Source organism: Lissotriton helveticus, chromosome 6 (genome assembly GCF_964261635.1).
Source record: "Lissotriton helveticus chromosome 6, aLisHel1.1, whole genome shotgun sequence".
In the NCBI taxonomy this organism is placed as follows: domain Eukaryota; kingdom Metazoa; phylum Chordata; class Amphibia; order Caudata; family Salamandridae; genus Lissotriton; species Lissotriton helveticus.
Window position 1 is genome coordinate 1346965683 of NC_136067.1, and position 12797 is coordinate 1346978479.

At 50.3% G+C, this 12797-nt stretch overlaps 1 protein-coding gene across 1 annotated transcript in view; it reads left to right on the top strand.

The window, feature by feature from the left end:
- Positions 1-12797, top strand: part of PSMB1 (proteasome 20S subunit beta 1) — a 99712-nt gene that overhangs the window by 13134 nt on the left and 73781 nt on the right. The window contains exon 2 of the mRNA XM_078649081.1: positions 7679-7786. Coding sequence (XP_078505207.1) covers positions 7679-7786 — 108 coding nt within the window. The remainder of the gene's footprint in view (positions 1-7678; positions 7787-12797) is intronic.

The following is a 12797-nucleotide window of genomic DNA, read 5'->3' on the forward strand; positions in this document are numbered from 1 at the left end:
CAGCTGGTTCTGTGTGTGTGTGTGTGCAGCTGGTTCTGTGTGTGTGTGTGTGCGCAGCTGGCTCTGTGTGTGTGCGCAGCTGGCTCTGTGTGTGTGCGCAGCTGGCTCTGTGTGTGTGCGCAGCTGGCTCTGTGTGTGTGCGCAGCTGGCTCTGTGTGTGTGTGCAGCTGGCTCTGTGTGTGTGTGCAGCTGGCTCTGTGTGTGTGTGCAGCTGGCTCTGTGTGTGTGTGTGCAGCTGGCTCTGTGTGTGTGTGTGCAGCTGGCTCTGTGTGTGTGTGCAGCTGGCTCTGTGTGTGTGTGTGCAGCTGGCTCTGTGTGTGTGTGTGCAGCTGGCTCTGTGTGTGTGTGTGCAGCTGGCTCTGTGTGTGTGTGCAGCTGGCTCTGTGTGTGTGTGCGTGCAGCTGGCTCTGTGTGTGTGTGCGTGCAGCTGGCTCTGTGTGTGTGTGCGTGCAGCTGGCTCTGTGTGTGTGTGTGCGTGCAGCTGGCTCTGTGTGTGTGTGTGTGCGTGCAGCTGGCTCTGTGTGTGTGTGTGTGCGTGCAGCTGGCTCTGTGTGTGTGTGTGCGTGCAGCTGGCTCTGTGTGTGTGTGTGTGTGTGTGCAGCTGGCTCTGTGTGTGTGTGCAGCTGGCTCTGTGTGTGTGTGTGTGCAGCTGGCTCTGTGTGTGTGTGTGTGTGTGTGTGTGCAGCTGGCTCTGTGTGTGTGTGGCTGGCCCTGTGTGTGTGTGGCTGGCCCTGTGTGTGTGTGGCTGGCCCTGTGTGTGTGTGTGGCTGGCCCTGTGTGTGTGTGTGGCTGGCCCTGTGTGTGTGTGTGGCTGGCCCTGTGTGTGTGTGTGGCTGGCCCTGTGTGTGTGTGCGGCTGGCTCTGTGTGTGTGCGGCTGGCTCTGTGTGTGTGCGGCTGGCTCTGTGTGTGTGCGGCTGGCTCTGTGTGTGTGCGGCTGGCTCTGTGTGTGTGCGGCTGGCTCTGTGTGTGTGCGGCTGGCTCTGTGTGTGTGTGTGCGTGCAGCTGGCTCTGTGTGTGTGTGTGCGTGCAGCTGGCTCTGTGTGTGTGTGTGCGTGCAGCTGGCTCTGTGTGTGTGTGTGTGTGTGTGTGCAGCTGGCTCTGTGTGTGTGTGCAGCTGGCTCTGTGTGTGTGTGTGTGTGTGTGTGCAGCTGGCTCTGTGTGTGTGTGTGCAGCTGGCTCTGTGTGTGTGTGTGTGTGTGTGTGCAGCTGGCTCTGTGTGTGTGCGGCTGGCTCTGTGTGTGTGTGCGGCTGGCTCTGTGTGTGTGCGGCTGGCTCTGTGTGTGTGCGGCTGGCTCTGTGTGTGTGCGGCTGGCTCTGTGTGTGTGCGGCTGGCTCTGTGTGTGTGCGGCTGGCTCTGTGTGTGTGCGGCTGGCTCTGTGTGTGTGCGGCTGGCTCTGTGTGTGTGCGGCTGGCTCTGTGTGTGTGTGCGGCTGGCTCTGTGTGTGTGTGCGGCTGGCTCTGTGTGTGTGTGCGGCTGGCTCTGTGTGTGTGTGCGGCTGGCTCTGTGTGTGTGTGCGGCTGGCTCTGTGTGTGTGTGCAGCTGGTTCTGTGTGTGTGTGTGTGCAGCTGGTTCTGTGTGTGTGTGTGCAGCTGGCTCTGTGTGTGTGTGCAGCTGGCTCTGTGTGTGTGTGCGTGCAGCTGGCTCTGTGTGTGTGTGTGCAGCTGGCTCTGTGTGTGTGTGCGTGCAGCTGGCTCTGTGTGTGTGTGCGTTCAGCTGGCTCTGTGTGTGTGTGCGTGCAGCTGGCTCTGTGTGTGTGTGCGTGCAGCTGGCTCTGTGTGTGTGTGTGCGTGCAGCTGGCTCTGTGTGTGTGTGTGCGTGCAGCTGGCTCTGTGTGTGTGTGTGTGTGTGCGCAGCTGGCTCTGTGTGTGTGTGCAGCTGGCTCTGTGTGTGTGTGTGTGTGTGTGCAGCTGGCTCTGTGTGTGTGTGTGTGTGTGCAGCTGGCTCTGTGTGTGTGTGGCTGGCCCTGTGTGTGTGCGGCTGGCCCTGTGTGTGTGCGGCTGGCCCTGTGTGTGTGTGTGGCTGGCCCTGTGTGTGTGTGTGGCTGGCCCTGTGTGTGTGTGTGGCTGGCCCTGTGTGTGTGTGCGGCTGGCTCTGTGTGTGTGTGCGGCTGGCTCTGTGTGTGTGTGCGGCTGGCTCTGTGTGTGTGTGCGGCTGGCTCTGTGTGTGTGTGCGGCTGGCTCTGTGTGTGTGCGGCTGGCTCTGTGTGTGTGCGGCTGGCTCTGTGTGTGTGCGGCTGGCTCTGTGTGTGTGCGGCTGGCTCTGTGTGTGTGCGGCTGGCTCTGTGTGTGTGCGGCTGGCTCTGTGTGTGTGCAGCTGGCTCTGTGTGTGTGCAGCTGGCTCTGTGTGTGTGTGTGTGTGTGTGTGTGTGCGGCTGGCTCTGTGTGTGTGTGTGTGTGTGTGTGTGCGGCTGGCTCTGTGTGTGTGCGGCTGGCTCTGTGTGTGTGCGGCTGGCTCTGTGTGTGTGCGGCTGGCTCTGTGTGTGTGCGGCTGGCTCTGTGTGTGTGCGGCTGGCTCTGTGTGTGTGCAGCTGGCTCTGTGTGTGTGCAGCTGGCTCTGTGTGTGTGCAGCTGGCTCTGTGTGTGTGCAGCTGGCTCTGTGTGTGTGCAGCTGGCTCTGTGTGTGTGTGCAGCTGGCTCTGTGTGTGTGTGCAGCTGGCTCTGTGTGTGTGTGTGTGTGCGGCTGGCTCAGTGTGTGTGTGTGTGTGTGTGTGCGGCTGGCTCGTGTGTGTGTGTGTGTGTGTGTGCGGCTGGCTCATGTGTGTGTGCGGCTGGCTCATGTGTGTGTGCGGCTGGCTCATGTGTGTGTGCGGCTGGCTCATGTGTGTGTGCGGCTGGCTCATGTGTGTGTGCGGCTGGCTCATGTGTGTGTGCGGCTGGCTCATGTGTGTGTGCGGCTGGCTCATGTGTGTGTGCGGCTGGCTCATGTGTGTGTGCGGCTGGCTCATGTGTGTGTGCGGCTGGCTCATGTGTGTGTGCGGCTGGCTCATGTGTGTGTGCGGCTGGCTCATGTGTGTGTGCGGCTGGCTCATGTGTGTGTGCAGCTGGCTCATGTGTGTGTCTGGCTCTGTGTGTGTGCGCGGCTGGCTCTGTGTGTGTGCAGCTGGCTCTGTGTGTGTGCAGCTGGCTCTGTGTGTGTGCAGCTGGCTCTGTGTGTGTGCAGCTGGCTCTGTGTGTGTGCAGCTGGCTCTGTGTGTGTGCAGCTGGCTCTGTGTGTGTGCAGCTGGCTCTGTGTGTGTGTGCAGCTGGCTCTGTGTGTGTGTGCAGCTGGCTCTGTGTGTGTGTGTGTGCGCGGCTGGCTCAGTGTGTGTGTGTGTGTGTGTGTGTGCGGCTGGCTCATGTGTGTGTGTGTGTGTGTGTGTGCGGCTGGCTCATGTGTGTGTGCGGCTGGCTCATGTGTGTGTGCGGCTGGCTCATGTGTGTGTGCGGCTGGCTCATGTGTGTGTGCGGCTGGCTCATGTGTGTGTGCGGCTGGCTCATGTGTGTGTGCGGCTGGCTCATGTGTGTGTGCGGCTGGCTCATGTGTGTGTGCGGCTGGCTCATGTGTGTGTGCGGCTGGCTCATGTGTGTGTGCGGCTGGCTCATGTGTGTGTGCAGCTGGCTCATGTGTGTGTGCGCTGGCTCATGTGTGTGTCTGGCTCTGTGTGTGTGCGCGGCTGGCTCTGTGTGTGTGTGTGTGTGTGTGTGCGGCTGGCTGGCTGGCTGTGTGTGTGTGTGTGTGTGTGTGCGTGCGGCTGGCTGTGTGTGTGTGTGTGTGTATGCGGCTGGCTCTGTGTGTGTGTGTGGCTCTGTGTGTGTGGGTGCAAATGCAATAGGTCTCACATTTGCGAGAGATTAAGCTAATGGCAATGTAAATGACAATGCCATTTATTTATCTGTTTTCTAAACCAACACATAAATACAAATTTTGTCATTTACAATGCCAATAGCTCTAACTTTTCCAAAGGCGAAACCATTGCATTGTAAATGTTTGTTTATATAGCGCACACTCGACCCGAAGGAATTGGAGCTCTTTACATGAGCACCAGTTACTTTACACAAGGACACATTCATTTTTGGTAGGCATCTGGAGATTAAGTGATTTGCCCAGAATCACAGGATGTTGAGCCAATGCCGAAATTTGTCCTGCCTCTTGCTGACTTTCTCCCCTGAAAGTAGTAAAAGCCTCGAGAGTTGCACTACAAGCCTTCCAGGCTTCCTAGATGGTGAGTGCTGTTAATTGTTCAGGGTGTAGGGTGTGTCAGTGCTGTCATTAGGGGTGCACAAGGCTTCTGTGAAGCGTGGAAACGGTGCAGAGTGCACTCATATTGGGGTGTTGCGAACCTCTTATAATGGCAAGAATTAGTGGTTAAGATTTACGGGGCCGACATGAACGAGGACTTCCCACTGTTATGAAATACCATCAAATACGAATATATTTCCTGTGTCAATGCTGATGCGTGCAACTCTGCATTACGTTGTAGGAGCCAATTAGGGAGTTATACAGCAGGCCTTGAAAAATCTACTTGCCTGTGCACAATTGCGAGAAAGTTATCAGGTCGAGCTATTTTTAGCACCTACTAGTCCACCTGGCTAGTAAATTTAGTCTAGAAAGGAACAGTGGCTCACTGGTTAGAGGCGGCAGACCCTGAAGCAGAGGTCAGACCTGGGACCAGGGTTCAATTCCCGACGCGGCAGGGTCTTGAGCCCAAATATCCACGGACTTGATAATTCTCGTTACGGTGCCTACTCGAGTCACAGGTTCACACTCTGCAGCTCTGGGCATTAGCTTGCTTAATCTCCACTACGGCCCCCCCGCGGCGGGATGCCTGGCTTTCACCTTGGGGATGCAGAGTATGGGTATCTCACAGGGAAAAACCAGGACGGGTTCCCAAGGCAAGCGCCGAGATGCCTACGGGTAAACGAGCGCTATATAGGAACGCATAATAATAATAATAATAATAATAATATGTGTACTGTTCATTCAGAAAGTAAATGAGCAATGAAGATGCTTGTAAATCTTGTCTTTATCTTGACTCATTTGCTGTCTTCAAGGAAAGAGGTCAAATTTCAGTTTTTCTTTTAGTTAATTGCTGCTTGGAAAATTAGCTTTATTTTTCTCTCTTTAACTAGAGTTAGAGGTTTCTGTCAAGTGAGCTTTCTGAAGATGTCAGTTATTTCTCTCTAACACATAACATTTAAACAAATAGCCTGTATTTAATATTACAAATATTTCAAAATATATCGGGAATTACAAAAGCAATTTTTTTTGTAATCAAGATGTGTTGTGCAAACAAAGTTTAATAGGAGAAAATCAAACCAGAACACTTTACTTGGTGATGTGCAAATGACACATATTTGCAGAAACTCTGTTTCCAAACTTTATTGTGTGTACACTATAGTTTTATCAATAAAGCTGCATATCAGTGGGAAAGTTTGTGGCCATTTCAATGTAAAATTTGCTGATTACAAATGACAGTGTGCTCATGTGTTATGTATTCATTAAAAGTGAGTTTTGAAACCTAATTTGAGAAACATTCCTGCCCCCGCCCTGATGAAAATGCTGTTAATGAACTAAGATGCAAGTCGGGGGTCAAGTGTATCCTATATGTGGCTAGATTTGTATTATATGTGGAAAAAATAAAATAGTTTTTTGTACAGCAGACATGCTTAATTTGCACATTTGAAGGTGCTCTCATGTGATAATGAAGAAAATAGCAGCTCAATTAATTAAATTATTTGCCCACGATCACATCATTTGAAACCCGTTTATGGGTCAAGAGCATTACAAATGGGTAGTGTAGAATATTTGTCACTAGACTTTGCAGGTCTAGTAAACTTTGTATGATTTTTCAAGGCCTGTACAGGTACTGAATAACACTGAGACTCGAACCCGCTTCCCCAGTTTGAAAGTCCTCACCTCATGCTATTATGCGACGCTATCCCTTCCAAACAATCCCCTTATTAGTATGTTGTCTGTTTCCCACATTTAGTTACCCTCCCTCCATGCGTCCTTCCTTCACTCCTTCCTTTCTTTTGTTTCCCTGAGTGCCCAAACTGTGTTTGCATAGCAAGTGAAAGCAAAAAAAACCCCAGCTTTCCTTCGCTATGCAAAGTAATGGCGGGGCATTTGTTAAACTTGCAATTTTTTGAGGGGTTGCTTTTGGGAAATAAAAAAGAATTATTCACTTAACCCTGCCCCCCCCCCCCTTCACCTCCACTTCCGCATAATGAAATTCAAGTCGGGCTACTGGGGTGGTCTCACATGGACGTGCTGATAACATCGTTCCTGAGCTGAGCATCTGTTTAGCACAAAAAAAACCAAAAAAATGCTTTTCCCAGCGTGACTCTTTGGGGGTTGCTCTGAGAGCACTCGAGGCTGCCTGCCCCTTGTGCTCACTCCCTCCTCCTTGCTCTGCTGCTTCTCTTAGCTGCCCCTATACCACGGCAAGCTACCCGACACTGCTTCCGATGACTTGAGCATCCACATGTTCCTCCCTTCTTCAAGCTTCTCTTGGCTGCCCCATCACCACTGCAAACTACTCCCCACTTCTACCAATGCCACAAGCTTCCACATTTTCCAGTTTCGGCTTGAAATAACCATACACATATTCAGAAACTAAGCTATAATTGAACAAGCATGATACATATTTACAAGGTCCCAAAGGCGAGGTCTATTGGCTATGCCAATATTTTTTCTGTGCTCACTAAGCCACTGGAGTCAAGCTATCCTGGCTGAAGATGGCTGATAGCCAGGAACCAGTCCTAGGATGCTTGATTCCGGTCCAGGGAAGACATGGCTTGGCAGTTCGGGCTGGACTGTTCCCATGAGGCACAGGGTCAAGACTGATTTGCATATGGCCATGTCCAAACTGGGGTGGCTTGGTGAGCAAAATAACAATGGATTAAACCCAGATCTGTGACTGGGGGTGACCTCCGTTCAGGTCATATAATACTGTGGCAGAGGAATGCCCTAAATTCGGAGCATTACTCAGAAATACTAAAGTGCAGTACTTTTTTGCCTGCAACAATAGGGTTGGCATTTTTCTGGAGAGCACCCCCGAATAACTTATCGTTCAAATAGTGCATTCTTATGATGTAAAGTTCACAGTCAATGAGTTAGACTTGTAGTGTGTACTCCAGCAGAGAGGGGCATCTGAGCAATAGCTGAGGTTCCCTACAAGTAATGGTACTGCGCACCATTTATTCAGCACCTTCTGCTTCGCTACTCTTCAGCTTTTTAAACTTAAGAATACACACACACACTTTTCTCATTTCGTCACCTCCCCTGTTAGCATGTCTAGTGCTCCAGTCTATTGGTAAAGCACATTAACAAATGTGAGACCTATTGGCTTTGCCAATGTTTGTTATACATGTTTGTTGCAAAATGTCTTAAAAATTAGTGTGTTCCTAAAGTTACGTGGTGGAGGATACCTTTTTTTGCTTCTTTTCTTTTTCTTTGGTTAGCTTGTAAACTAACGCTTGCCCGTTCATTTAACCTTTCTAAAAGTTAGTGTTCTGTTAAGTAAACAGCAGCCCAGTACAGTCGTTCATGACTACTCCGCATGTGAAGGTCAGGAGGTCTGCACTTTGGTAACCTTGATAGATGCATGTTCCTTTTGTACTTGATTTGAGATTGCTAATAGCTTGTATGCTGTCTCTCATCCTTATAATTGATGTATTTTTTTTTCTTTTTTCAAGTACGGTGCTGGCACTTGCCGGCGAAGACTTTGCCCTCGTTGCTTCAGATACACGATTAAGTGAAGGTTATTCGATTCACAGCAGGGACACTCCAAAATGCTATAAATTGTAAGTGTTCATTTATTCATGCACTGTAGTGGACATGTGTGCTTAGAATGCAATGTTACTGTGGTTGGCTCTAGGTCGACTGCCACAGTGTTTAGTTGATACAAATGTGATTTATTGGCGATGGGTGTTACATGTTTGAGTTAATCAATTGCTTTTACGCATGAAGATTGTATGTCATTTGTTACTCTGGGATCTGTGTGAATGTCTAAATTGATTAATCTAAACCAGAATTTTTTTTACCACTTCTAAATTCTGGTATCATAATGGACAGGTGTAACCATTATTTTACAGAAATTTTTCTGCTTGTGCTGTGGGGCCTTTGTTGAGTTCATAGTTTGGAAATGGTAGCTACAGCAGTTTAGCATATTTACTCGGACAACTTTGTTACAAGAAGCGTGGGTGCTTAAGCGTTAACCAGATTTTGCCTACTGTGTTAATGTTAGCAGAACTTATAAAGCGCACTGTGACCCTACGGGTATCCTGGCGCTGAGATACATATGATCATTTGGGAGTTGATTCCAGAGCTGTACCGATGCAACACTAAAAGCCCTTCCTCCAGATTTTATTTTTAGGTCTCGCGCCTTGCGTTGCAGTGCGCAGCATTGCTCGCGCAGCGCAAGACCTCTTGAAAGGGCTTTAGAAAGCAAACCACACTCTTGTGCGTGTGGTTTTGCTTTCGGCTGCTGTAATTGGCTTTCACGTGCTCTTAAAAAAAAGAAATACAGCACGCAATTGGACAAAGGCGGGACAATGTCCCGGCTTTGCTCCGCCCATTTCCACTGGTGGCCAGCATGTGCAGCAGTGTGCGTTCGCCACCTGCAGCGCTCCTCTGTGGTGCGCGCGCACCACTACTGTTTTTTTATTACTTTGATTCCGAGCGCGGTGCCCGCTTCAGGGGTCTCCTCTAGTTTTTATAGGCGGATCAGACACCGGCACCCAGGGGAGCACAATGCTGTTGTCCTGGGAGCAGAGGGGTGGGGGGCGAGCAGACTGGCCAATGGGCGAGTGCTGGTGGGGGGCTGCAAGCCTGATGTCACTGAAGGCGAATGCAGGACACACTCCTCAGCCAGAAGCAGCCAATGGCAGGCAGGGAGTGGGAGCCCTGCCAAACTCACAGACCCAACACTGCACACAGTGACAGTCTTGGAAACAGCTGGCGAGGAAAACAGACCAAACAAACCCCAGCGGCAGAGAGAACTCTTTGAAAAGAAACACATCCTGCCCAGCGCCCCGCCCCCACGAGTACTCCAGCGGGATGCATCACTCGGGGGTTTTAATGGCTTTCACAAACACATCAGGATTTTTAACACAAAGTAAACACTCACTGTGACAATGCACAGTATCATCCCGCACTCACTTATCCACTTACCGAGGTGCCAGCTCCTGAGCATCGTCCTGGGCACAGGGAACACAGTGATTTACTGTGTGCAAACTGGCTGCCTGCATGTATAGACTGCACATAACCACATTGCGTGCTCTGCTCGTCATTGTGCACATCCTGTGTTAGGGGCGGGGTTATGGGGTGCAACGTGTACATATATTGCACGCTGTCATAGTGTGCACACACCTGCCTGTGCAGATAGAAAGACCACGCACAGTTTCACATTGTTGCCAATGTATGGTGGGCCTTTACGTAATAAAAAAAACACTACTCACGTAATGTCTTTACATCCCACTAGCCAGAGGTATAGATTATACTTGTGTTGTGGCCTGCACCAATCTTTGGTATTCTTTACATCCCACAGGCCAGGGGTATAGATTATACTTGTCGGGTGTGCACCAATCTGCGGTATTCACATCTCACTGCCCATGGGATAGAGTGCATACATGTAAGGGACGTGCACACAGTCACAACCTGCTGCCTGCCAGCTAATGATTTCACGTATGTGAGCGTGTGAGACTCATTGGGGTAGGATGTGTATAAACGATATCCCCTAGACTATTTATGGTACAGCTCTGTGACACATGAACGCTTAGCCTGACCATGGAGTTTTTGCAGTGAGTCCCCTCTTTAACTTGTGTAACAACTCACCGTGTTAATTTCTCGTATGCCTTGAACTGCTGATATAAACAGTAGGATCTTACTGTTTAAAAGGGTTGTGTGGGCCCCTCCCTCTCGATTTATTAGTAAACTACTGATAGCCACAGGGTCTGGTTCAAATACAAATAAAGTACATGGGTTGATGAACTGCTTATGCTCAGCCCAGTGGCTGTGAATTGTAGGTTGTACACTTGTGCGGGTGATCTGCGTGCACATCCAGCGGTTTGCTTGACACAGACTGTACATCTGTGAAAGGAGACATGCGCCTCGGCTACTGAGGGGATGGGTGAACCAGAGTGACACAACCTCACAAGGGTGTCCGCAAAACAGGAACACTTGTGATCCTTTTAAATCAGGTCTGGTGATCTGTACATTGTGCAATGTATATTTATTAACCCCACTTCACTTTTCAAGAGCTCCTGGTGGGCCCACATTGCAGTGCCCCCGCCCCCTCCCTTGCACTGCACTGTACTGTACTATGCACTCTTCTTGGTGATAGAGGCTGTACTTGTGTAATGGGCCACTGGCCTTGTGTGTGCAACTTACTGTGTGGCAGGAAGTAGGTTGTACACACCTTTGAGGGCATCTGGTTGGTAACCCACTACTTCAGGGTGGCAAGTATGTAAAGGATGTCGTTATATATCTTAAGCAAATCGCACGTCTAAGGAACATACACTTATCTGTCAAATGTGCAGAACTGAAGAAATACGAATCTGCGCTGTTTTTGCGATCTAAAATGAGCGTGCACTGATGTGGCGTATCAATCAAATCAAAGAAGGATTTATTCGATTGAATAAACAAACAGTCATAAAAGCTCAAAGTTAAAAGCAATCTTCCAATTCGTACAGACATCATTTCATTATTAATTACATTCATAAAAGTTAAAAAGATATAAAATTTACAAAGCCATCAAACAGTAGGTTTTTTATAACGGTCCATAACTCATTAAAAGCAATTAGGTACACTGTTGTTTCCTTAGACTCAAAACAATTTTCAGGAAAGTTGTTAATCTATAAACAGTGTGCTCATTCTTCAAATGTTGGAGAGCCAAAGAAGCAGGACGGCATTGACGTAGCCCACAGTGTTTCAAAATAGGAACAAGAAAGGTGGAGAGTAAAACCTACAGAAACAAGCATTTGCAATGCAATAGGTCGCGCCTTATTAAAGTTTGAGCTATTGGTGTTGCATTATTTAGCAATGCCAATAGCTCAAACTTTAATAATGCAAGACCTATTGCATTGCAAATGCTTGTTCTAAATCTGGGCACTCTCACCAGTTTAGCTGAAGAGGAGCGAAGATTACGAGAGGGAACATACCATTCAAACTTATTCTGCAATGGTAACAGCCCAAATCCGTGCAGGTCCTTAAAAACAATACAAAGCGACTTGAATTGTATCCTCTGTGGGACTGGGAGCCAGTGAAGCTCCAAACAAGACCTCTGACTCATTGTCGGTAAAATGGCTCTCCCTCCCTCGCAGCTCCACCATTAAGTGAGGCCTTCCCCCGAGCCCCTGCACTCTCGAGTGTTGGTGTTCGAGGCCCTCCTCCACCCGCAGGTTTATCCTGCGCCTCATCCCCGGTGGCCCAGTGGACCTCTGTCTCCATTCTCTTGCTCTGCTTTTTCTCTCCTTTTTTACTCGTTTTTTCCCTCACTTCGGTCTCCCTCCTTCACTCTCCTTCTGGGTCTTCACCTCCATTTCCTGTCGTTTTACCCTCATCTCAATCTCCCCCTTTCACTCTCCTGTGTCCTCTGTGTCTTTCCTCCACCCTTTCTTGCACTTTTGCTGCCTTATTTGCACTTTTCTCTCTTTTTGCCTTTTTTAACCTTTTTTCCCCGCCGCTGCTGCCCCCACGCCCCCCCCCCGTACGACCGGCTTAATCCAGCTCCCCTCTCCACTCCCGCCTCCCAGCTGTCCAACCCTCCACGACCCCTACTTAATGGAAGCCACTGCGCGGCTGCGTTGCCAGGGCGCCAAAGGCAAGTCCATCTGCGCCCGTCCGCGACCAGCGCCAGGAACCCTGGATCTCTGCACCGCCAATGCTACGACCCAGCGGCACTCCATGCTCTCAACCCAGGCCGCAATAACTGCAAGCTAGCATCACCAGCTGACACCCACGGACCCTTCAGCTGTCACCGCTGCCGGCACACTTGCAGCACCGACAAGACCACTGACCCAGCGCAATCCGCCCGCAAGAACACAACCGAATAGAAGACCCTGCAATGCATTCTCCTCAACGTCTGATCCCTCCACAAACACGCCACCAAAATCTGGGACCTCCTCAACAGCACTACCCCGGACGTAGCATTCTTTACCGAAACCTGGACCAACACCACCTCGGGACCGGACTTCGACATTCACCAAGGATACAAGATCTCCATGAAGGACCGCCCCACCTGCCCTGGAGGAGGAATCTCCATTGTCCACAATTCCACCCTCCGCCTGAGCACACTCCCTGACGAGCCCACAGACCTGATGGAAAACCTTCACTTCAAGATACTGGCCAGCCCTACCTCCACCATCCATGGAACCCTTATCTACCGACCCCCTAGACCCCGCAGACTTTTCACCAACTCAATCACAGACATCATCTCCCCGCATGCCATCGCGTCCACCTACTACACGCTACTGGGAGACCTCCACTTCCATCTCGACATACAACTGGACCCCAGCACCACATCCCTCCTGGACAACCTCCTCAACATTGGACTTCGCCAGATCGTGACCGAACCCATGCAATAGGCAGGACACACCCTCGACCCCCTCTTCACAACAGGAAACTCCATCACCATCAGCCACACCACCGAACTCCCATGGACTGACCATCGATGCGTCCACTTCACCTTCAGAACACCCACCATCCACAGACACCAGCACCTGCTCCCACAAAGAAACTGGACCAGAATCACTGACAACCAGCTAACCTCATCACTCAGCAACTCCAACCCAACCATTGCGAAAAATGACGACG